Source organism: Cavia porcellus, unplaced genomic scaffold, assembly GCF_034190915.1.
Source record: "Cavia porcellus strain 051 isolate PalLab524CR breed Dunkin Hartley unplaced genomic scaffold, mCavPor4.1 scaffold_25, whole genome shotgun sequence".
Classification (NCBI taxonomy): domain Eukaryota; kingdom Metazoa; phylum Chordata; class Mammalia; order Rodentia; family Caviidae; genus Cavia; species Cavia porcellus.
Genome location: NW_026947508.1, coordinates 1,846,147 through 1,868,797, shown reverse-complemented (window position 1 = coordinate 1,868,797; position 22,651 = coordinate 1,846,147). Strand labels below are relative to the sequence as shown.

Sequence of the window (22,651 nt, the reverse complement as noted above, 5' to 3'; positions counted from 1 at the left end):
GGGCGCGGCCGGCCCGGTTGTCATGAGAGCGCGGCCGCAGCCCGGCGGTGCGCGGGGGTGGCTGGTCCTCGGCTGTCACCTCCGCGGGGCCTGCGGGTGCAGCCGGCCGGGTCGGCGGCGGAGACGCCCCTGAGCTCCGTCCTGGGGCGCGGCGGCCTGCGGAGCGGGTAGGTAGGCGGGGCGAGGCGGTCTCGGGCCCGGGGCTCCCCCACGCGACCCGGCGGCGCGGTGACACCCGGCGTCCTGGCCCTGCGCACCCAGCCCGGGCCCGCGGAGGCGGCGCCGCCGGAGGGGGTGGGCAGGCTCTGGTCCCGGCGGGGTGTGGGTAAGGGCGGCGCCTGCGGCCGCAGCAGGTCCCGCTGACCGGACAGCGACCTGGAGTCCCGTTCGCGCATCTCGTCGTGCGGTTTGCGGCCCCGGCGAGGGAGCGGGGCGCGGAGGTCGGGGTCCACATGGCTCCGCGGGGTGCAGGCGGCTGGGACCCCCCACCCAGCCAGTGCTGCAGACTAGCTGGTGCCCGAGTCCAAAGCTGAGCCGCCGCCGCTGCCGGAGATAATTGTGGTTTTCCCCTTCCCACACACACTGGGGTGAACCCAGACCCGCCCTGCTTAGTTCTGTAAGGGCTATCCCACTGAACTGCACCCCCAGCCCTTTTATTTTTAATCGAGGTGTCACTGAGTTGCCCAGGCTGGCGATCTCCTTTCTCAGCCTCCCCAGTAGCTAAGATTACACGTGTGCACTGCCGTGCCTGACTCGGAGCATGGTGCTTCTGCGTGTGCATGGTGGCTTTTACAGAGCCCCAAAGCATCGCATGTTTACACAGGAGGAACCCGAGGGTGCAAGGTGGAAGGCCTTGGGACAGGGATGCCCATACTGAGGTCACAGGTCATCTCCACGGTGCTCATGCGATCCTCTTGCCAGTAGTCTGGGGTTTATTAGGGGAGCACCGCATAGTAGAAACACCTGGTACCTGGGCATAAAGGTTCTCTGTAAGCCCCGGTGGCACCTCGGGCTATCAAGATAGAAGGGAATCACTGGCCCTGCTCTTTCCAATGAGCAAAGGATGAGGAATTCAGGGCAAAGAGATGGTACTGCTGCTCTTTGGTTAAGCTGGGCTGGGCATTCAAATTCAAGACAGAAAGTAAGGGTCAGAAAGCAAAGTGGGTCAGGATGGGGAGGGAGACAACCAGAGCCACCAAGGAACCTCTGTTTGCGGGAGCACAGGACAAAGTGGAAAGGGGTGTCCAGGTGAGGAGTGGGCTGTCCTCACGCCCTCAGGTTTGGGTGGCCAGGAGGAAAGTCTGTCTAGAAGAGAGTCCGGGTGACCCGAGTGGCAGGTCCCACAAGAGGACAACAAAGCTATAGCTCCTGCTGTTCTGACCCGGCCCAGCAGGCACCTGGGCGGTGGGTGGATGCTGCATTCCACCACACTCGGTCTCTTTCCATGCTTGCTGCCGTCACTCCCTGGGTCTGCTACCCTGTGATGCATGGTGAGCTCCTGCAGGGACTCTGTGTGGAAATACACCAAAGGCCGTGAATCCCCGTCATGCTTCTGCTTTGGGTGCTTTTGTTTGTGTGCTCTGAGAATCATTAGCAACACCAGCTAGCTAGTCACTTAAATCCAGAGGACTTCCTTAGGCTCTCGGTGACAGAAAAAGCACGCACCAAGTGTGTTAGAATGAGCCGGAGTTCATTTGGGGCACCAAGAGTGTTCCTGCACACAGTATGTGGATTTTATCCCAGAGAAATCTCCGGTGGATTTTTCTTTGTTCTCAGTGTTAGTGAGGAGGATTTTGGGGGAGCCTTCCTGCTTGGTTTTGGTTTTTACAGATTTAATGACGCCTTGGCTTGAGGCCTGAACAGTAACCAAGAGCCCAGGAGCAGTTTGGGCTTTCAGGGTAGCCACACCTAAGGACTCCTGAGAAGCTTGCACCCGACTCCACCCTGTTAGCACCATTTTGTGGGGCCATCCCACTGTGGCCCCTGCTGCCAGAACAGAGTTACTCTAGGCTCAGCAGTCCCCTCGGGAAGAAAGCTCCCATGTCATGCCAGCACGGTCAGGTTCCATCCCTGAGCCCTTCCCTGTGGAGGGCTGGCCAGGCAGAGCAAAGCACCCAGTAAACATGGTTAGAGGTAGGACAGGTGGGTAAGCGCCAGTACCAGGCTTGGGAGGAGAGGGCAGAGTCCCCAGAGGACAGTCGGTCAAGGTGGGCTTCCCAGTGAGGAGTACTGGATGCCACGCAGTGAAAGTGGGCATCGCAATGCCCACCCTCGAGTGATGCCACTGAACCAGCATCAGGATGAGGGTCAGAGCCCTGAAAAATCAGGACATTAAAATTCAGTGAGCTGGGGAAGTGGCTCAACGGCAAAGTGCCTGCCTGGCAAACATGAGATCATGAGAGCGATCAGTGAGCTCTGACCAATCAGGAGTGCCACTGCCAACTTCTGAGTTAACATAGTATCTGTGCTTGCTTCCCTGTTGTTCATTTCACATAGTAATTATTATGCTGGTGGTTGAATTGCCTCCTCCCCTGAGTAACTAAGGGGAGCTGGCTGTGTTAGTTTCTGGACAGATACAAAAACCTTTACATTTGTATTTGACTTTTATGACAAAATATCACCTGGACAACTAAAACAAACTAGTGTGCTCTGGAGTGAAAACATGAAACAGGACTGGGGCCATGCTGGCTTGAAGGACTAGATCCCCATCCTTCCCACCTGTCCTGGCTCATGGGGTCTCCAGCCAGCCCAGACATCCTGGGCTTGCAGGGACCTGCTAGCCCTGCCTCTGTCAGCACACAGTGTCCGCCCTGAATGAGGTCTGTCTCCTTTTTTTTTAACTTTTTATCGGTACCAGGGATCGAACTCATAACCACCTGCTTGCAAGGCAGGTGTTTATTCCACTGAGCTAAATCCCCAGCCCCTTCCTTTTTTTTTTTTTTTTTTTTTTTTTTTCCTGTTTTGAGACACGGTCTCACTATGTTATGCAGTTCTGGCTGGCCTTGAACTCAACTTTGTAGCCTAGCATGGTCTCGCATTTGCAGCAATCCTCCTGCCTCAGCCTCCCAAGTGCTGGGATTACAGATGTGGCCATGCCCAGCTCTGTTTCACCTTCTGTGCATGCTTGTTTTTCTTTGTTTGTTGCGGTGGTTGGCATCAAATTCAGGCCTTCTTCAGGTACAAGTTAGGCAAAGTGCTCCCCCACTGAGTGACACCCCCACCCCTTTTCCCTTCTTCCCAGCAGTCATATTGGCTTGATTGGATTGCGCCTACCCTTAAGACTGGGGCAGGAATCACAGTGGAAACTGCCCTGAGCTACATCCCCAACTGTCGTTTCTTTCTGTTTTTGACGAGGGTCTCACTATCTTGCCCAGGCTGGCCTCAGACTTGCAGTCCTCCTGGCTCAGCCTCCCCGAGTGCTGTAATTACAGGTGTGCACCACTACGCCCGACCATAGCTTCGTGTTAACTGGGTCTCGTCTGCCAAGACTCCTTTTGAATGAGTCCACATTCACACTAGCAAAGGGAGGACTTAAATATATCTTGAGGGAACACAGCTCAGTGCATGCACGACACAGGTCAAACTTTTGAACAAATATTACCAAAGTCCAGATAAATGGTACTTTAAGTAGAACTGCAAGTGTCTATAAAAAGTATTTCACAAAAAGGAATGGAAAATTCTGGATACTTTGTGAGTCACCTGGTAGGTTAGGAGGCACGGAGTACCATTTTCAGCATTATAGTGGTGGACGCCTATAAAGAAACTCTCTGCCCTCAGAAACAGCCCACACGTGCAGCATGCCCCACAAGATCGGCTTCGTAGTGGTCAGCTCCTCTGGACACGAAGACGGCTTCAGCGCCCGGGAGCTAATGATCCATGCGCCCACGGTCAGCGGGTGGCGGTCACCAAGGTAAGACTGAACCAGGCTGGGCGTGGGCCAGGCACCAGGACTGGGGTCCCACTCTGGGCTCCTTTCATACGAAGCTCTCGTTTAAGTATGACTCAGACATCAGGAGCTGTGGATTTTCGGGCTGTGGTCTCATGTCGTGCACCCTGTTCTATGGTGGTGTATTCCTTTTTTATGGTTGTAAAGAAATTTTTCCGCTCCTCCTCCTTTACATGAGCCCACACTCACCCCTGTCCAGCTCTGACCACACGCTGGCTCCTGCACTTGAAGCCAGCAGTTTGCACACCAAGGTTGTTCACCATTAGGCCTGTGCTTGGGCACATCCTGGTGACAGATTTTGCTTCCAGGTGCTTTCATGTGACAGCTGGCTTCATCCAAAAAAGTCTCTTTCCGATTTCTCCTGAACATTTGCATGTTTATAAAAACATTCATTACTTGAATGTTCCTTTTATGATTTTTCTGAAATTCTAAGAAGTCTGCGTGGGAGGCATGGAGGTACACTCCTGTAATCCAGCACTCAGCAAGCTGAGGCAGGAGGATCCCCATGAATTGAAGGCCATCATGAGTTCCAGGCAGGGGTATAGATGCTGCAGCTCACTGACGCGCATCCTCTGGGTGTCCGGGCAGCGGCACGGCCAGGACATCTCTCAGGCCTCCTCCCCAGACTACCTCCACACTGACTGCTCAGGGTCTGTAGCAGAGTGCAGGTTGGAAGGTTTCATGCAAGCAGACAGGAAACCCTTTGGGTCATGTTTATGGAGGCGAGGCACCATTGGTGTGCTTCTGCACATTGGCGCAGTGTTTCAGGGTGAGACCATCCTCCCCTCGGGAATGTTTCCAGAGTACAGCACAGGGAAGGCCCACGTGCCCGGCCAGCACACCCCGAATGCCTCTGTTAGAATGCACTCACCGTAAATGGCAGCACAGGCCCCTGCAAATAGGGGCGCATCACAAAGGTCTGAAGCAACAGCAGCCCCCACAGGAGGCCAAGGGGCCACTTCAGAAGCCGCAGCTTCACCCTGCTGCCCGCTGCCCTGCCCCCACTGTGTCTCCCACAACCTTGGCACTCAGAGTTGACATGGGAAAGAGCAGCCTCTTACTCCCACATCACAGAGCAGAGCCCTGGACCCCGAGCCCATCACTGCCTCACACCGCCCTCTGTGGTTCCTGTGCGGGCAGAGATGTCCACGCCCACGATGGTCCCTCTGTACCCTCCTTCCCATCCGGGGCAGGCACTGATCCTGCAGCAGCACAGGAAGAGGGTGCCAGAGTGGTGGCCTTGAAGTCCCGCCAGAGCTTCTGGATGAGCAAGAGCAGCACTGCTGGTGCCTAGAATCCTTCCTGGGCACCGAGTCCACGGCAGTCGCTCCTTAAAGGCTGGCACTCAGCATCCTGGGAGCAAGTTCGACTCCACTTTGTGTCCCTGTGACGAACGCCTGATGTCATCTCTGTAAAGGAAGAGAGGTTTCTCCCGGCCCAGTGTGTCCGAGATGGCTCCCTGGTCGTCTGGGGCAGTGGCAGCACACTGTGTCAGCGTGGAAGCCACCCAGAGGACGCTCCCACCCCACAGCAACCAGAAGAGGAGGGAGACGGGCTGGTATCTCAGCAGCCCCTAGGCCGCCCCCTGTCATGTCCGTTTCCCACTATGCTCCCTGTGGCTCCGGGAGCCCGAGACGGAAGCGGTCTCCTCGGTGATCGGCTAGCTGTGCAAAAGCCTGAGCTCCGTGTTGCCCGCCACCGCCACCACTCATGATCCCAGCTCCCGATGAGCTGGGGTCAGGCCATCAGCAGCGGGGTTCTTGCTGGGTCGCGCAGGGGACCTGGCCTGACTCCCGAGACAGTGACGCCCGCTTCTCTCAGTCCCCTCCGTCCTGTGCCCAGGAAAACAGATGTCTTCGCTTTCAGGTTCTGCCCGTTTCCACAAGAAATTGTTCTCCAGACGGTGGAGAGGTGCCGAATAAGGAAGCTGCAGCTTCTCGTTCACCAGTACATGATTTCCAGTAAAATCGAGTTCTACGTCAGCGAAAGCTTGCCTGAGTATTTCGTGCCGTACCAAGCAGAGCGCTTTCGCAGACTGGGGTAAGAATGGCGTTGGCAGCCCAAGCAGGCGCAGGCTGGAGCAGCCCTGAGGCCCGGGGGTTAACATGCCGCTGCAGCAGGGGCAGGGGCGGGTCCGAGCTTGGGCCCGGCATCCCGCCCTGGGCGAGGCCGTTACGTGTGGGTTCGGTGGGCGCCGGGGCCGCTCTCGCTCGCTCCGTGCCTTCCTCAGCTGTGTTTCCCTTGCAGCTACGTCTCCCTCTGCGACAATGAAAAGACGGGTTGCAAAGCCCGGGAACTGAAGTCCGTGTACGTGGATGCAGTGGGGCAGTTCCTTAAGCTGATTTTTCACCAAAACCACGTCAACAAGTACAACGTCTATAATCAGGTGAGGGCAGCACCCTGCGGGAGTGGGCACAGAGTCTTCCCTTGGGTGCTTGCTCCAGGCCTGTCTCCCTGGCCCTGGGACTGGACCTGGGGCCTCCGCACTGGGTCACAACCCCAGCCCTCTTTGATCTTTTATTTTAATTACCTATTTGTTTTTGAGCCATGGTCTCGCTAGATCATTGAGCTGCCCAGTCTGGGCTCAAACTTGCAGTGCTCCCGCCTCAGCTGCCCGGAGTGCTGGGATTGCAGGTGTGCACCACCGTGCCTGGCTGAGAGTGCCTTGTAAGAAGGGTGCTTTGTGCCTGTGTGACCGTTGCTCCCTGACCCTGGGCTGTCCCATGCGTACGGCAGTGCTGCGTACAAGTCCGTGTTGCTGTGTCACCAAGACATGGGACTTCAGAGACTGGGGACCCAAAGGAGCATAGGAGTCCACGAGAACATTCCTATCAGTGACCAGTGGAGGCACCGTAATAGTAGGGCGAAATCCCTCCACACATTTCTTTTCAACATTCGTGATGGGCTGCTGGAAAGCCAGAACAACTGTGGGGCAGGGAGCCACAACCTGGGTGGGAGCCGGAACTCGCACACACGGCCCCGCACCCCAGCCCCAGCGCCGGCTCCTCAGGTGAAGGGAGTTCAAAGCACAGGCGTCTTAGCCTCTTCCCATCCACCCCACCTGCCGGACATCTGCTGTAGGGCCAGGGTCAGCGACTCTGATCACCTGAGCCGAGTAGAGCTGACTTATATATTCACCCATTGCAAGACCCCAATTTAAGGCTTTTTAGCAATTATTTCTTTGCTGGCTTTAAAAAGAAAGCCCCACGGTTCAGCATTAGAATATTATGTAATTTATGTAAGAATTGTGCATTGGTTACTCTTCTGTCATTGCTGAGACAAAATACCCGACACCCAAAATGACAGAAGGAGAAGTTAATTTAGCTCACAGTGTGTCAGTCCATAATCAGCTGGCTCCAAGTCAGGGTGGCACAGCACCCGGGCAGACTTCAAGGCAGCAGCCAGAGCCAAAACGGGGAGGGGGGGGTTCCAGATGGCAGAGGACGGCAAAGCAACAAAGCAGGAGGCGGAAGAGCAAGCCTCTCCTCCTCCCCTCACCCCGGTGGTGGTGGTGCTTGCGGCACCTCTGTGCCCTCCTCTTCACAGAATGAGGGTGTTTAAAAAATAAGGACCCTGGCTCCCTGCTGAGTCTCTTAGTTAAACTTGGAAACTTCTCAGGTTGACACAATGTATCGATCATAACAAATTAATAACAGTTTCATGTACAGTTCACCATTAATGCGGTTTCATTCTGCTCATCCCAGTTGGCGAGGGTGCAGGGAGCCTGTGTTGTAAAGGACTTGAGCGTCTCAAAGGTTGTCTGCTTGATTCTTGTTGGTTTCACTCCTCAGGTTGCTTTGGTTGCAATAAATATCATTGGAGACCCTGCGGATTTTGGAGATGAAAGCAACATTGTAAGTTTGGGAAACTTAATTTCTAAGGAAGAAAATATATTCCTAATGGGAGGAATCCCTTGCATAACAAGTGTCATTTTCCTGGGCCTGGTGGCTCATTCCTGTAATCCTAGCACTTGGGAGGCTGAAGCAGGATTGCTGTGCATTCCTGTCTCAAAATAAGAAATCTCATTTTGAAAACTTTATGAGCCTACTGCAAGCTTCAGGTCGTTCACCTGCTGCCATCTTTTTGGTTTGACTGTTTTGGGTTTATCTTCTATGTAGTTCAGGCTGGCCCTGACCTCTCGGCATCCCCTGCCCCGGCCTCAGCCCCAGCAGGCTGGGTTCGCAGCGAGCGCCACCTTGGCCCGCCGCCATCGGCTGTCTCGTGCTGGTTTCGGTCCCTCCGAGAGCCCAGAAGGGAGCTGAGCGCTCCAGCCGCCTGGCTTGCTGTGCTTTCAGCGTTTTGTTTGCTTCCAAAGACCTCCAGGGAGAAGCTGGTGGACCATTACCTGGGGCACAACCCCGAGGACCCCGCTCTGGAGGGGACTTACGCCGGGTAAGGGCCACCACCCCACGCACCTCACCGTGCAGAACCTCCGTGTGGACCTGGCTGGGTGGGCCAGCCTGTGGCCCGGGTCACTTAACGCACCCTGGAGACGGAGGCGGGCCCCTTGGTGCTGCCTGCCCTCGAGATGTGTCGGGAGGGAGCCGTGGAGCGTGGCTGACTCCAGTCAGCAGCGGGGCCCCGTGGTGGTGGGGGTCGGTGCCCTCGCAGCAGCTGTGGAGGGCACACCGTCGCCAGCCGCCGGCTCCCTGCGCAGCCCGCTTCCTGCTGATGACTGAGCGCACGCGTTTCTTTTGCTGCCTCTTTGCAGTGTAGGAACCCGTGCTGGGCCAAGAGCTAGTGCAGCTGGGTGTAGCTGCTCACACCCAGCACTGGGAAGCTGAGGCAGGAGGTCGCTAAGAGTGTGGGGCCACCCCAGAAAGACAGTGGAACCCCAGAGCTCTGGCCGTGTTCCGCGTCACCTCGCTGTCCCTGTGTCACGGCAGAGGCCACACCCGGGTGCCGTGGTCTGGGGAGAGGAGGGAGTCCCAGGCACCTGTGACTATGCCTTCAGGGAAAGAAAAGGCACCAAGTTTGCACTGTAACTGGGGCTTTGTGCTTGGCCCCCATTCCAGCGTCACCTCACTGTCCCCGCACACAGTGGCCCTGGCGGGAAGCACTGACACACATGCTGTGTGTCTGGAGAAAGTGGGTCCCCAGCATCCTCAGAGGCTGTGCTGCTCGCCAGGCCCCAGGTTGCTGCACAGTGGACTCGCTTCCCCCAGACCTGCTCTGCGGGGGCATCCAGGAGGCCGCCATCCCTGGGGCAGCCCTGTGTGATTGTGGGCGCAGAGCACCGGAAGTCGTGTGGAACAGTGACCAGGGTCACTTAGCTGGCTTCGCAGCAGCTCTGCCCTGTCAGGTAGCAACAGGAAGCCTGGGCACATGGGGGAGGTGGCCGGCTGTCCCGTCTGCCCCACCAAGGCAGAGCCAGGCTGCCCTGCCCAGGATTGGGTCTGCTGCACACCCTGAGCACCCAGCAAGCAGGTCCCCGCCAGCAGGGTAGGAGTGCACCCTGGGGCCTCATGCAAGGGCGGGGACACCAGATGTGCAGTGACGATCTGAAAGCATGCGTGCCCAGGAATGTGGACAGTGAGTCACCGTGCAGCCATCACTGAGGTGACCTGCTGGCACCCAAAGCTGCCCCAGCTGTCCCCTCCACTCGGCCTGCCTGGGGCTATGGTTGTCAGCAGAGCGCCCTGAGTTCAGGAAGTGAGGGTGAGGTAGGAGGCGGCTTGAGGCCAAGTGTGATGGTGCTCATCTGTCGTCCCAGCCCATGTGGAGGCCGAGGCAGGATGAGTTCGATGCAAGGCCAGCTTGGGCAGCTGGACTGGTAGAGCTCTCTCGCTTGGTGTGTGCAAGGTCTCCGCACAGTCCTTAGCACCACCAGGAGGAGAGACGAGAGGATTTTTAAAGACATGTACTAGAAACCAGTTCAAGGTTTGCTTGGTTTGGTTTGGTTTGCTTTGCTTTTTTTTGGTACCGGATGTCAAGCCCAGGACCCCACCCTGGGCTGTCAGGCGCTGCCCCACCAAGCTGTACCCCTGGCCCTCCAGTCGGTTACTACACGCGTTTTGCAGCTAACGCTTTCATGACAGAGAGTATGGGACACACCTACACACAACGATACACAGGCCACAGTTCACACCTGGCACTCCGTGTAGCTGGCACAGGTGTCCAGGGTGGAGCCCTGAGCTGTTACCTGTTAAAGCCTCTGCCCACCCAGCAGACCTGTGTCCTGCTCCGGGTCCGCCTTCGCCCCGAAGTTAGGCCACAAGAGGGCGCCCTCCGAAGCCGGAGCGGGCTCAGACCTGACTCCCCTGCTGAGCAGGGCAGTGCCTGGGGGAGGCCTGCTCATCCTCCTTCAGTGCCAGCGCTCGGACCCTGGCCAGCTGCCCCGGCCCACCCTGCAAGGCAGTGCCCTGGCGGTGCAGCCTGGCCAGGGCTGGCTCTGAGAGCCTGGGGTCTGCTGGTTACACCTGTCCCCATCCAGGGAAGCCAGGTCATTTTCTCCCTGGCCAGGCACCGAGCGCTTCGTGTCTGTCCCAGATGGAAGCTGGCCCTGAGTCCACCCCTCTCCCCGCAGGCGGTCTGACTATATCTCTCCCCTCGATGACCTGGCTTTCGACATGTACCAGGACCCCGAGGTTGCACAGATCATCCGCAGGCTGGATGAGAGGAAGCGGGAGGCTGTGCAGAGGGAGCGCTACGACCACGCCAAGAAACTGAAGCAGGCCATCGCCGACTTGCAGAAGGTCCGGCTGCCCACACCCGCCCGCGGCTGCGGGTTCAGCGGGGTCCCAGGTCACCAGCCTCAGCAATGGGGCATTGAGGACAACGCTTCAGGGAGTGTGGCTGTGCTCAGGGTCACCAGACGAGCAGGTGACGCCAACCAAAGGCCACACGCGTCTGTGCTGCAGGTCGGTGAGCGCCTGGGGCGGTACGAGGTAGAGAAGCGCTGTGCAGTAGAGAAGGAGGACTACGACCTCGCCAAGGAGAAGAAGCAGCAGATGGCGCACTACCGGGCCCAGGTGTACGAGCAGCTGGCACTGCACGGCCTCCTGCAGGGCGAGTCAGAGGTCAGGGCAGCCACAGGCACGGGATCACGCTCAGTTCTAGGGCAGCAGGCTGGTTCTGCCCGTGCCCTGACAGGATCACTGCGGGCTTCGGGCTGGGAAGGTCGGGCACTGCCCTGTCCTCTGTCCCTGTCCCCTGGCTGGGAGAGGGAGCTCGGGGCTCAGGAGGGCATCCTACCTGGGATCACTGCACCTCGCAGGACAGCCACTGCGGACACCCAGGAGCTCCTGCCTGGGCCCTGCGTGTCACACCGGGCTTGGTGACGCCAGACGGGTCCACCCATTAGGGTGCCGGGATCACTTGGCCGCACACCCGAGGGGCAGCCCTGGCGCTGCACACAGAGGCAGCCCGGGGGCAGCCTGTGTGCACAGCGCCGAGCTCACACTGGACCTGTGTCCGCCGTACACAAGGCAGCAGCTGAGTGTGGCCCATACTCGTAGCCCAAGCGCTGGTTGTCGCACTCTCCCCGTGGGGCCGCCTCCTGTCATTTGTGTGGGGTGAGGTGGCCCTGGCCTTGGTGCTCAGCTGCTGTCCCCTGCCTTCTGCAGGTGCAAAGGCCTCTCAACCTGCCCCTCCAGCCCCTGGCCCATGCCAGCAGTCCCCGCTGCCGCAAGCCGGTGCCCTCACTCCCACAGCCAGAAGACACAGTTCTGGAAAACCAGCTTGGGGAGCCTCTCCTGCCGGAGCAGCCAGTGTCCTACACCCTGAGCCCCGCTCCGAAGTGCTCGGCAGCAGACCAGCCACCACCAGCCCCAGGGCCCGCCCTGCAGAGCACTGTAGGTGACCGTTCAAGCACATGTGGCGGGCAGTGGGTACTTGATAGGGACCTGTGTTGCCCATTGCTGACCCAGAGCATGGACACATGGGTCCTATGCAGCCAGTGCTCCTCCCCACATCCAGGAGGGGAGGCAGACCCCAGGCTGGAGCAGCTACCCAAACATGAGGCCCCATGGCATTCTGAGCCTGTTTTGCTCCATAAAAACACGAAGCAGCTGCTTGACACCTGGTTTCGAGTGATAAGAGAACGCAGTAAATGCTGGCTTGGGGCCCGGGCACAGAGTGCCTCAATGATGGCTGATGGGGCAGGGCCGTCACACTCCCGGCTGAGGGCACGGGAACCCAACTGCAGCAGGGTTTGTTGGCTGCTGTCACTGGGCCCATAGCAGGGCTGGGTCCAGGGTCCATTTGATTTGGTAGCTTGATGGTGTGGTCAGAAGCCTAGGTTCTTGCCTATGTTCGACTCCTCCTCTGGGTTCCTGCCACCTGGGCTGGTGACCGTAACGGTGACGAGTGAGGGGGGCACACTTGGCACTCACTATAGGCTGCAGGCCTCGGGTTCCCCCAGCTTGATCAGCCTGAGTCCCATGCACAGCAGCCCTCTGCAGTGACAGCCGGGAGCAAGGAGGGACCTGCAGCGGCCGCCCAGGTGGTGCTGCCCCCAGGGACGCCTGCATCCATCTGTAGCCTCACCGGCGCCAGACCTGCGTTGAATCAGAGGCCACCACACACTGGACAGGTTTACAGCAGCTGGGGCGGAGTAGTAAGCTAAGAAATCAGCAGTGATTTTGTCAGAGAAGACGACAACCTTGCCTTTCACCATCTATTTCCGTGTCCCGGTGTGGGGACAGTAACTAGGAAACAGTTGCCTGGTGGCCATCCCGCAGCTGTCCACCATGCTCCTGTGTTCGCTCTGGGCAAGGTCAGCAATGGGCTGGTCTCCTCCACCTCCGTGCCACTCCTGTGAGTCAGTCCAGCAAGCCGGTGCTGGGGCCGAGCCTCGAGCCCCCTCAGAGGTCCCTCCACCCCGGAGAGCCGAGGCCGTGGCAAGGGTGACAGCGGGGCCCGGCCCAACCCCACAGCCCCGTCCTCTCCCGCCCTGCAGGCTGAGGCCCTGCCCTATGACGAGCGGCCGCTGCCCGCCGCCCGCAAGCAGCCCGAGAATGCCCTGGCAGAGCCGGAAGCAAGTGAAGCTGATGCCAGCGATGCCCGGAGAGGAGGCCTTGCTGGGCAGCCTGAGGCCCTGACGGAGAAGGCCCTGCGGGAGGCCAGCGCTGCCATCGACGCGCTGGGAGAGACCTTGGTGAGAAGCCCGCACACACACCAAGCCTGCGGGTTTCGCTCTGCCCGTGGCTCCCCGTCAGGAAGCCCCACGTTAATTGTGATACTCAAAGCAAGATCACGCTGTAGGGGAGCAGATCCACGTGAGACCCGCAGGCTTTCCAGGTGCATGCTGACGCCCCGCCCCACGCGCCGGCCAGGTCCAGCCTTGGCCTCACAGTGTCCCCACAGTGACGTTTTCAGTCCTGCTCCGTGTTTACCACAGCCTGACGTTTTCCCTCAGAGAATCGTCTAAGTGCACACATTTATCCTGCAGAGGCCCTGTCACTAACAAGGGTTTTCTTCCTTCTAAAATACAAAGCAGGCGTGCGCCTATAATCCTAGCCCTCTGGAAGCTGAGACAGGAGAATCGCTGTGAGTTTGAGGCCAGACTGAAAAAAAAAAAAGCAGGAGACCTAGCTCAGGGGCTCAGCACCTGCCCTGACAGCCTTAGCTTGTGCGTTCCAGTCCCAGTAACAAAAAGCTCCACCTGTGAGCTGCATGGTGCTGCCTCCAGACTACGGCCACTCCCGTTCCGCACAGGTCGCCGGGGCCTATTCCAAGACCTGGTCCTGCCGCGAGGACGCGCTGCTGGCCCTGTACAGAAAGCTGATGGAGATGCCTGCCGGGACCCCGAAGGAGGACGCGAAGAACATGCTCCGCGCTTCTGTCTTTCTCATCCGCAGAGCCATCAAGGACATCGTGACCTCAGTGAGTCCCCACCTGCTGGCCCAGGCACCTGCCACTCTGCGGGAGCCTGGAGCACTGAGGGCGGCCCAGTGTGGGGTGCAGCCCCCAGCTCCGGCTCCGGGAGAGCCAAGACCGAGGGCAAGCAACGTGGGAGCTGCCTGTGCCTGTTCCCCCTCTGCCACCAGTCGTCCCTGTGTCCAGCTGGGGCTGTGCAGAGGCCTCGCTTCCCGCCCCGTGGCAGCCACAGTTTCCTGTGGCCTCAGCCTCAGCCTGGCTTGTGCCAGTGCAGCGGCAGCCAGGACCCCGCCGCGCACCAGGACAGCTGAGCACGGCTCTCAGCCTGGCTCTCTGCCGCCCCACGGCGTGATATTCTCACGCGTCTCCAGCAGTGACCCTCACACCTGCCCTCCATGGCCTCTGGCTTGCACCGCTCACTCTGCATCCGCCCCCAGGTCTTCCACGCCTGTCTGAAGCTGTTGAAGATGCTTCTCACCCAGTACATCCCCAAGCACAAGCTGGGCAAGCTGGAAACGGCGCACTGCGTGGAGCGGACCCTGCCCTCGCTGCTCGCCAGGACCGGTGACTCCTCCTCGCGCCTCCGCGTGGCCGCCTGCAACTTCATTCAGGTCCGCGCCCCCTCCTGCTCTTCCGCAGTCCTGCGCCCCGTGGCTCTGTCCTCACAGAAACGCTGCTCAGAGCGCAGTTGGTCCTTCACTGCTCCTGGCGTCCAGCATATGCTGTTAGGGAAGAGGCCTGGGAACGTGTGGAGAGAGAGTGCTGGGGTGCAGGGAGCATGTGTGAGTCCTGGGCGAGGCTGGGAAACCGAGCACAGTTTGGATCGCAACAGTCTTGTGAGAATGAATTTGTTCTCTGAATTAGCGAGTGAATTCATCTAGTTTAGGCGGTTTGGTTTGGTTTTGTTTCCTTTGTAAGGCTGAGCGCCGTGCCACTGAGCTGCACCCCCATTCCTTTTGGAGATGAGCTCTTGCTAAGTTTCCCAGGCTGACCTTGAAGTTTGTAACCCTCCTGCCTCAGCCTCCTGAGTAGCTGGAACGGGCATGGCTGCTATACCCTCGCTGGAACGGGCATGGCTGCTATACCCTCGCTCTCTCCTGTTTTTTAAATGGTACAGGAAATCAAACTCAGGATCTTGTGCTTGCCAGGCAGCCCCTGAACTGCTGAGCCAAATCCTCAGTGATTCAGTCTTTCTTAAGGCTCCACATTTTGGCTTCCAAAAATCCATAACCTCCTTAAGAGTCACAAAGAACTTTGTGAGTGTGCACATGCACGCTTTCATTGCTTCTCAGAGGGTGACGCTTGCAAACCCAGGAGAACCCCAGTGTAGCTTAAGAGACTTAAGTATTCTGAAACCTTAAATGAACTAGGAAAAGTCGGCCACACTGATAGGAAGGAAAGAACAGTGCGTCCCCACGTGCTGCCATGTTCCGCTGGGCGGTGTAGCTTAGTGTTTGAGAAGATGTCCTCTTCCAAAAGACCTCAGCTCCTACATGTCGGATCTTCCTTTCTAATCGTTGTAGTCTTTAAATAGAAAGAAGAGCTGAGGTGGTGGCACTGGCCTGTAACCCCAGCACTCGGGAGGCTGAGGCAGGGGGATCATGAGGAGGTCCAGGCCAGCCTGGGCTACGTAGAGTCCAAGTCCAACCTAAACTACACGCTGAGGCCGTGCCTCAGAGCCAGCGGGGAAAAGCAGTACAGGCACCGCCGTTCTGCCGCAGCTGTCACTGCCACTGTGTCTTCAGTGTTTCCCGTGGACCCCGCGGGTGCGGCTGAGCCGGCCCGAGCCAGCCCTCGCGTTCCCGCTGGGAACTCACGGCCACCTTGCTGTGCGCAGGAAATGGCCCTGTGTAAGGAGGTCCGCGCGCTGCAGCTGGTCCCGGCCTACTTGGTGCAGCCCCTGAAAGCCAACTGCTCGGCGCACCTGGCCATGAGTCAGGTGGACCTCCTGGCCCGGCTGCTGCGAGACCTCGGCACCGAGGGCTCGGGCTTCACCGTGGACAGCGTGATGAAGGTGAGGGCGCAGGCTGCGTCTCCTTGGGGTGTGCCTCGGGGGCCGGTTAAGAGAAATCCAGCCGGGCCACGGCCAACCCATAGGAGGGTTGCTGTGAGTGTGAGGCCGGCCTGGGCTACATAGAGAGTCCAGGGCGGCCTGAACTCCCCAAAGGAAAAGCAGCAATCATCCCCGCTCAGGCTAACACGAGGGCGCTGCGGCCCGAGCCACGGGACACTGCACCATCCGTGGCTGCAGGGAGTGGAGAGCAGCACAGCCACCGCCCTCCCCCGAGGGAGCCCCCTCTGAGCACGCCATCCCGACCCTGGAGCCCCTCCGGTTCCCCCGGCACAGAGGGCCACTTGGCTGGTGTGCGGCAGTGTCACTGTCCTCCCCCGCTGACCCTGTGGCCACAGCGGCCTGGGTCCCTTCCCTGTCCTGGCACGCATGCCCCAGGGTCAGCCTGGACTGCTGCGAGCGCTGGGGCACAGAGCAGCCGACCACTCCCTCACCAAGGGCCAGGGTGTTTGCGAGGCCGGGGGTGCCTCGCTCTGTGGGTCACTTGGGCTCCGTCCTTCAAGTCCACACGGACAGGTGAGCACATTGAGCTTGGGAGGCTGCAGCGCCAAGCGCCTTCCTCCGACTCCCTCGTCCGGGTCCGCAGCAGGCCCGGCTTGGGAAGAGCGGTGCAGCTGGGCCGTGTGCGCACCAGGAGAAAGCAGAGCAGGTGACGCGCGGCAGAGGCCACTGCGCAGTGACCAGGCGGGGAGCTGGGTCTCCAGCCGTGGGACCTGGCGCTGGCGCTGCTGCTTTTCTCTCATTTTTCAAACGTGTGCGATGCGCCTGCTAAGGAGACGCCTTCCCACTGTGTCCTCAGTTCGCCGTGCGCGCCCTGGAGCACAGGGTGTACGAGGTCCGGGAGACAGCCGTCAGGGTCATCCTGGACATGTACACGCGGCACCAGGCGCTCGTCCTGGAGTACCTGCCCCCCGACGACAGCGGCATGCGCAGGAACCTCCTCTACAAGACCATCTTCGAGGGCTTCGCCAGGATCGATGGCAGACCCAGCCACGCGGAGATCAGGGTGAGGGGGGAGCCTGGCACCTGGGTGAGCACCGAGCACATCAGGGCCCTGTGCCCCGGGGAGCCCCGAAGGCGGCTGTCAGACCCCAGGTTCAGATCCTGCCCTGCCCCTTCCCGCCCGTCCCAGCAGTAAACACTCGTTACCTGCACCTGAGGAGCATGGCTGCCGGCCCAGGGCTCAGTGCGGCATGTGAGAAAGCAACATTTACATGTGGTAACTTGTCCCCCCACGTCTGAGACAACTGGTCTAATGGCACAGTGACTCTTTTTTTGTTTTTTTGCCAGGCACAGAAAAGAGCAGCTACCGAAGAAGCAGAAAAACAGAAGAAAGAAGAAATCAAGGCCTTGCAGGGGCAGCTGGCGGCTCTGAAGGAAACCCAGGCCGTGGCCGAGGTGGGGAGGCCATGCAGGCTGAGTCCACACAGGCGCAGGCCCTGCCTCTGGGCGGCCGTGTCCTCACCCTTCACGGTCTTTGCCCTGGCTGGCAGTGGCCAGCAGTGCACCCCCCACTGCAGCTGCTCCCCGCCATCCCTCACGCTGGGCAGGGGCAGAGGGCAGGGTGTCCTCTGGGGGAGGCCGAGTGCCCTGCATCCTACTGTATGTGGCCGCTGCTACTTGAGCTGTGGGTCCCGTGGGAGAAGTGGGGAGGATGCCAGGGAGGAGACCGGACGGTGGGCCCCGGGCTGCCAATCCTTCTGCCTGGCCCCACTCAGCAGCATGCTGCCGGGTGCACAGGCTCAGCCCTGTGCCGATGGCTCACTGGCAAGGACACGCGGGCAATACCTGGCAGGGCTCATGTGGGTCACAAGCCCTAGCAGCTGTCACTGCCGCCCCTCACAGCACACATGCAGGTCCTGCTGCAGGGACAGTGCCCACAGGGACCCGTGCTGGAGGAGTCTGGGTGGTGGCCTGGGGCACCAGTCTCTGTGGCAGTGGCTCTGAGGCTTGGACACTATGGAGAGGTCAAGCGCAGCGAGTGCTAGTGGCCTCTTACAAGCAGTTTGGGACACCTAGAGACACTGGCAGGGCAGGGCACACCCACACACACACAGACACCCAGCCCACAGCACTGTCCCTGAGCTGCCTGTCTCTGCCGTAGGGAAACGTCAGCGACACGGAGAAGCCCAGGCACCAGGGTAGGTCCACCGCGCCCCCAGCCCCTGCTTCCCCTAAAAGCCTAAGCTCTTCCACAGGGAGTCCCTGAACCCACCTCTCTGCCTCTGCAGACAGCCCGGGCAGGAAAGCGGCGCCACCAGACGTCCCAGACAGCCACTTCCTGGACAAGTGAGTCAGGCTGGCCCAGTCCTGATGGGGGAGCCACTGAGGGGCACTGGGCAGAGGTGTGTCCCCGAGTCCCAGGACCAGTGGTGGATGGTCCCCTCCACAATCCAGACCCGGAAGGCGCCCAGGCCGAGGAGCCTGCTGTGTGGACAAGCTGCTGCCAGAGCCCGGGAGCGCTGTGCCTGCTAGGCCAGGCCGCCTGCGGGGTGGGGTCTGGATCTGTCCTGTGCGCTGGAGGGGGTAGGCGCTGAGGTCCTCGGGAATCACCGCCACCTCTGCTTCCCGCTTCCCCACAGCCTCTGCATCTTCTGCGGGGAGCGGAGTGAGGCCTTCACGGAGGAGGGCCTCGACCTGCACTACTGGAAGCACTGCCTCATGCTGACGCGCTGCGGCCACTGCAGGCAGGTCAGGCGCTGTCTCGGGCGCCCACCGGCCAGGAGGGCCAAGCAGGCCGAGCATGCGTCACCATGTGGCCTGGCTGGAGCCCCGCCGGTCCCTCCTGTGTGGACGGGCTGTCCCGCACTTGTGCCCGTTGCACCGGGCAGTGCAGGCCATCCCAGCTTGTCACCTACACACTGGGACAGGCACCCTGTGCATCACTGGTGGGGGCCCATCTGCCCCTGCCCACACCCCCGCCCCGGCAGGCCCTCCCCAGGCTTCTGAGAAGCGGCTTTCTAATGTCCCTTGTCCCTCACCGGTATCCCAGGCCCAGGTTCCCAGGTCTAATGCACCCTGAGCATCGTGCACTGGGTCCTTCCAGTCAGGGCAGGGAAGCTAGGGCACAGCAGACTCCTTTCCTTCCCGGGGTTCTTCGGGTGGACAGAGCCTCCCAGCACAAATCACTCCTGCCAGGATGCAAAAGGGCCCAGAGGCTTCTTTCTGTGAACCCAGGGCTGCACATTGAATGCCCAAGCCACACCTGGCCACTAATATTACACCGCTTACGTCCAAGTCACCTGCAATCCTGCCTGCCTCTGCCTCCTAATGTGGCCTTTGGGTGGTGCAGAGCGCAGGAAGTGACCACAGACACCAGGAGGGGCCCTGAGGACCAGCCATCACGTGGCCAAGCGGGCATGAGAGAACACTGTGCTCACACCGCGCCACCTCTGTGTCTGGGCTGCAGGTGGTGGAGATCGCCAGCCTGACCGAGCACCTGCTGACCGAGTGCGACAGCAGAGACACCTTCAGGAGGTGCTACCGCTGCCGCGAGGCCATACCCAAAGAGGAGCTGCCCCGACACATACAGGCCAAGGCCTGCAGCCGTGAGTGCCTCCCGGGCCCAGGACAGGTGCTGCTGCGGCGTCAGTGGCGTGCTGGGGCGTGCCCGCGGCCTGTCCCTCCTCGCACTCACAGGCACACGGTAACTGGGTCCTTTTCACCACCATTTCAGCCGCCAAGTCCGAGAAGCTGGCGAACCGGTGTCCGTTGTGCCATGAGAATTTCGCTCCTGGAGAAGAGGTGAGGGGCCTGATCCAGCCGGGGAGCAGTCTGGCCCCCTTAGGGGACAGTGGTGACACAGCCAAGGCACACCGAGGTCGGGGTGTCCAGTAGTGGCCTGTCCAAGCAGTCAGGGACTTGCAGAGTCTGCAGAGTGAGTCAGTTCCAAGGGTTCCCTCGGCACCACGGCTGCTCCTGGGTCTCGCCCTCAAGTGCTCACCGAAGTGGCCTCGTGGGGTCTGTGGAAAGCACCGCAGGGACCCTGGTCAGGCTGAGGGCGTCCTCTGCAGCCCGAGGTGCCACACTGCACTGACCACGCTACCCCTATGCTGCAGGCCTGGAAGGCGCACCTGATGGGTCCCGCCGGCTGCACCATGAACCTTCGCAAGACGCACGTCCTTTCCAAGGCCCAGGCACCGCCTCACGGTGAGCCGCTCGCAGCCCCAGCAGCCCCAGCACCCCCGTGCCCCATGGCCTGGCTCCACACTGTGGCAGCACCCCGAGGCGCTGCGTGGGCTGCACACTTTCTGCAGGGTGGATCCAGGGGTTGAGGGAAGCAAAGCTGAGCAGACCCCTGGTGAAGCCACTGTCCAGTAGACAGATCGCTGGTCCAGCTGCTTCCTCTTGAGGTCACAGCACCCTAGGAGAAGGCGCAGTGTTCATCAGTAGAAATCATCACAGGTCACAGTGACCAGCAGGGCTTGGTCTGCAGCCCAAGTCACGTGGCAGACACCATCCTTGGCCCAAGTCTTACAGAAGCAGGACAGGCCCTGGGCCACGTGGGGGGCCGTCCTGTGCTCCCCTACAGCATGCTGCCCCGGTGCAGAGCGGCCCAAGTGCCAGCCGGCCTGTCTGCCTTCCCCTTCGGCGGCCACACGGCTGCCCCAACCGTGGCTGACGCTCTTCACAGCAGTGACTGTGCACCGCAACCGCTGCCCCCTGTGCCAACGCTGCCAGCCCGACGGCCAAGGATCCCCCACAGTCACCTAGGCCTGGTCTCTGAGTCCATTTGTCTGTGTCCCTGTCACAGGTAAAGGCCCCACAGCGGCCAGGTCAGGACTGAAGGCCAGCAGCAAAATCCCCACCCCAAAGGGAGGCCTGAGCAAGAGCTCCAGCAGGACTTACTGTAGGCGGTGACACAGTGACGTCGTCTCTGTCGGGTACAGGCCAGTGTCCTAACTCCAAGCCCGCCCTCCAGAGAACCAGACATGCAGCCGCGTGCTGGGCTCTGCTCTGCCCTCTCTGAAAGGCATCACAGCTCTGACCAAAGAACCCGGAGCAGCGCTCCCCACCCGCACCGCGAGGCCTCGGGCTCAGCCCCTGTGGCCTCAGGAGGACCAGGGTGCAGACGGCCAGGGTAAAGGCAGAGGCTGACCAAGGAGCCGTGACAAACGTCAGCTGCCGGTAGCCGCCCCAGATGTGAGCCTGCGCCCTGCCTCAGGGCTCAGGACCGCTCACCGGCCAAGCCCTGGAGAGTACGCGGGGTAACACGCCTGGATCCCTGCCCCCACCTCAGAGCCTGCCTGCAGGCGTCATCCTGGCACTGGACACCTCCTGCCAGTCGGGCCTGCTCAGGTCTGTCACGCTGTCCTTGCTCCCCAATGCTGTAGTGAACCCCAGGTCCGGATTTTCACAGTTTGCGGGATGTTCACACCAGATGCTGCCTCCGACCTGACCCAGACCTCAGGACAGCATCTCCCAGGCCAGCAGGCCCCAGGGTTTCCCTGGCGACCAGAAAGATGAGCTCTACCCACTGCGCAGCTGGAAAGGCCCATCCCGTGCCATCGCTGCCCAGGCATGGGCAGCCGTGTGCTGGGGACAGGCCACCACATGCAGCCAGGGTGCTGCTTGCACCCTGAGGCTGCACGGGCAGCTTTCCAAATGCACTCAGAAGTGTGTGGGACAGGGACCTGCTCCTCTGCAGTTCCTGTACGAAGGCTTTTAACCCAACCATGTGGAACAACGAAGTCCACACAGAACTGATAGGAGCTGGAGGCCAACCCAGGCTATGTGATGAGTTCGAGGCCAGCTTGAACTACATGGCGAGACTGTCTCAGAGATCCTCATAGGTGCACAAACAGTGAGCTCCCCGGATGTGCCGGCAACCAAGAGGCTGATGAATTAACCTCTGCTTTTGGCAAACTAATACCTCATGGTGTGGCTGAGGAAGAACAAGACCTTCCAAGACAATAACCTATCAAAAACCATGGGGAGGGAGGTGACCTAACTCAGACAAGGCGGAGCGCAGAGGCCAGGGGGTCTGCAGTGCTGGTCCGCTTCCAAGGGGGCTGGCCAGTATTTCTGATGCATCTTTTAAGAACAGAGAAAGCACTTAATAAAACAATAATGAGGAAAGTTAATCAAGAAATTATTCTTTTCTCTGCAGGCCAAATTTAATAGATGTATAGTCTCTCCTGTTTGAACTTAATAAAAATCCCCTTTTAGGCATGCTGGCACACGCCTGTACTCTCAGCCTTTGGGCAGCTGAGGCAGGAGGATCTGAGTTCAAGGCCAGCCTGAGCTACATAGTGAGACCCTGTCTCAAAAAATTCTTAGTGATCAACAAACAAAATTGGTCTCCCACCTAATTCTTGTGCTGGTTCCCAGAGAGTCCAGTTTTGGTGGCAGTGATTAGTGGCTGCTCCAGAGACCAAGAGGGACGCACAAGGACCCCAGAGGCACCGGAGGACCCCTTGGCCACTCAGGACTAAACATCTAAGCTTGGAACACTAACAAATAAATGAGTTTTCATTTATGATTATGTTGTGGGTATTTAATATTTATTTTCCTATTTTAAGATAATCTACAAGAGCTATATTGGTAAATTTGCATTAGAACACAAATGTAAATACCTTTTACTGACAATTAGCAACTTTCTAACGTTTAACATAGTTTTCTATTTGTCTTTTATTTCGGGTTCCAGAATTATAAAGTAATATATTTTTATTGTTGCTATTTTAGGGCATGTGGGTTAATTCACCTTGAATATATTAATATAATAAAAAGATCACTATGTATTTCATCATTTATTTCATAATTAAACAGTTTGTAAATCACTGACACTCTGACTGCATGCAGACCTTAGTACGGGA

The 22,651-nt window shown here is 59.3% G+C and overlaps 1 protein-coding gene and 1 long non-coding RNA gene across 4 annotated transcripts; one reads left to right on the top strand and one right to left on the bottom strand.

Annotated features, from left to right (window-relative positions):
* The first annotated feature begins 14 nt into the window (after positions 1-14).
* Cep104 (centrosomal protein 104) lies at positions 15-22,317 on the top strand. 3 transcript variants are annotated; one of them, XM_063235354.1, is made up of 22 exons: positions 15-167; positions 3,778-3,910; positions 5,813-5,986; positions 6,194-6,332; positions 7,738-7,800; positions 8,262-8,338; positions 10,473-10,641; positions 10,807-10,965; positions 11,512-11,739; positions 12,846-13,043; positions 13,604-13,771; positions 14,203-14,376; positions 15,603-15,779; positions 16,636-16,842; positions 17,127-17,234; positions 17,941-17,977; positions 18,068-18,125; positions 18,419-18,527; positions 19,246-19,384; positions 19,513-19,580; positions 19,895-19,985; positions 20,590-22,317. In XM_063235354.1, exons 2-22 carry the CDS (start codon positions 3,798-3,800, stop codon positions 20,694-20,696), a joined length of 2,763 nt encoding a protein of 920 aa, XP_063091424.1. In that variant the 5' UTR covers positions 15-167; positions 3,778-3,797; the 3' UTR covers positions 20,697-22,317. The 3 variants fall into 3 exon arrangements, with proteins under 3 accessions (XP_063091424.1, XP_063091425.1, XP_013009338.1); XM_063235355.1 differs by lacking the exons at positions 19,513-19,580; positions 19,895-19,985; positions 20,590-22,317 and having other exon boundaries at positions 18,419-18,523; positions 19,246-19,344; XM_013153884.3 differs by lacking the exons at positions 15-167; positions 3,778-3,910; positions 5,813-5,986; positions 8,262-8,338.
* LOC134472872 (uncharacterized) lies at positions 7,157-19,246 on the bottom strand. The gene is made up of 2 exons (XR_010042851.1): positions 18,818-19,246; positions 7,157-7,771 (listed from the first exon to the last, which is right to left on the bottom strand). It is a non-coding gene; the product is annotated as an uncharacterized LOC134472872 (long non-coding RNA).
* Positions 22,318-22,651: the final 334 nt, after the last annotated feature.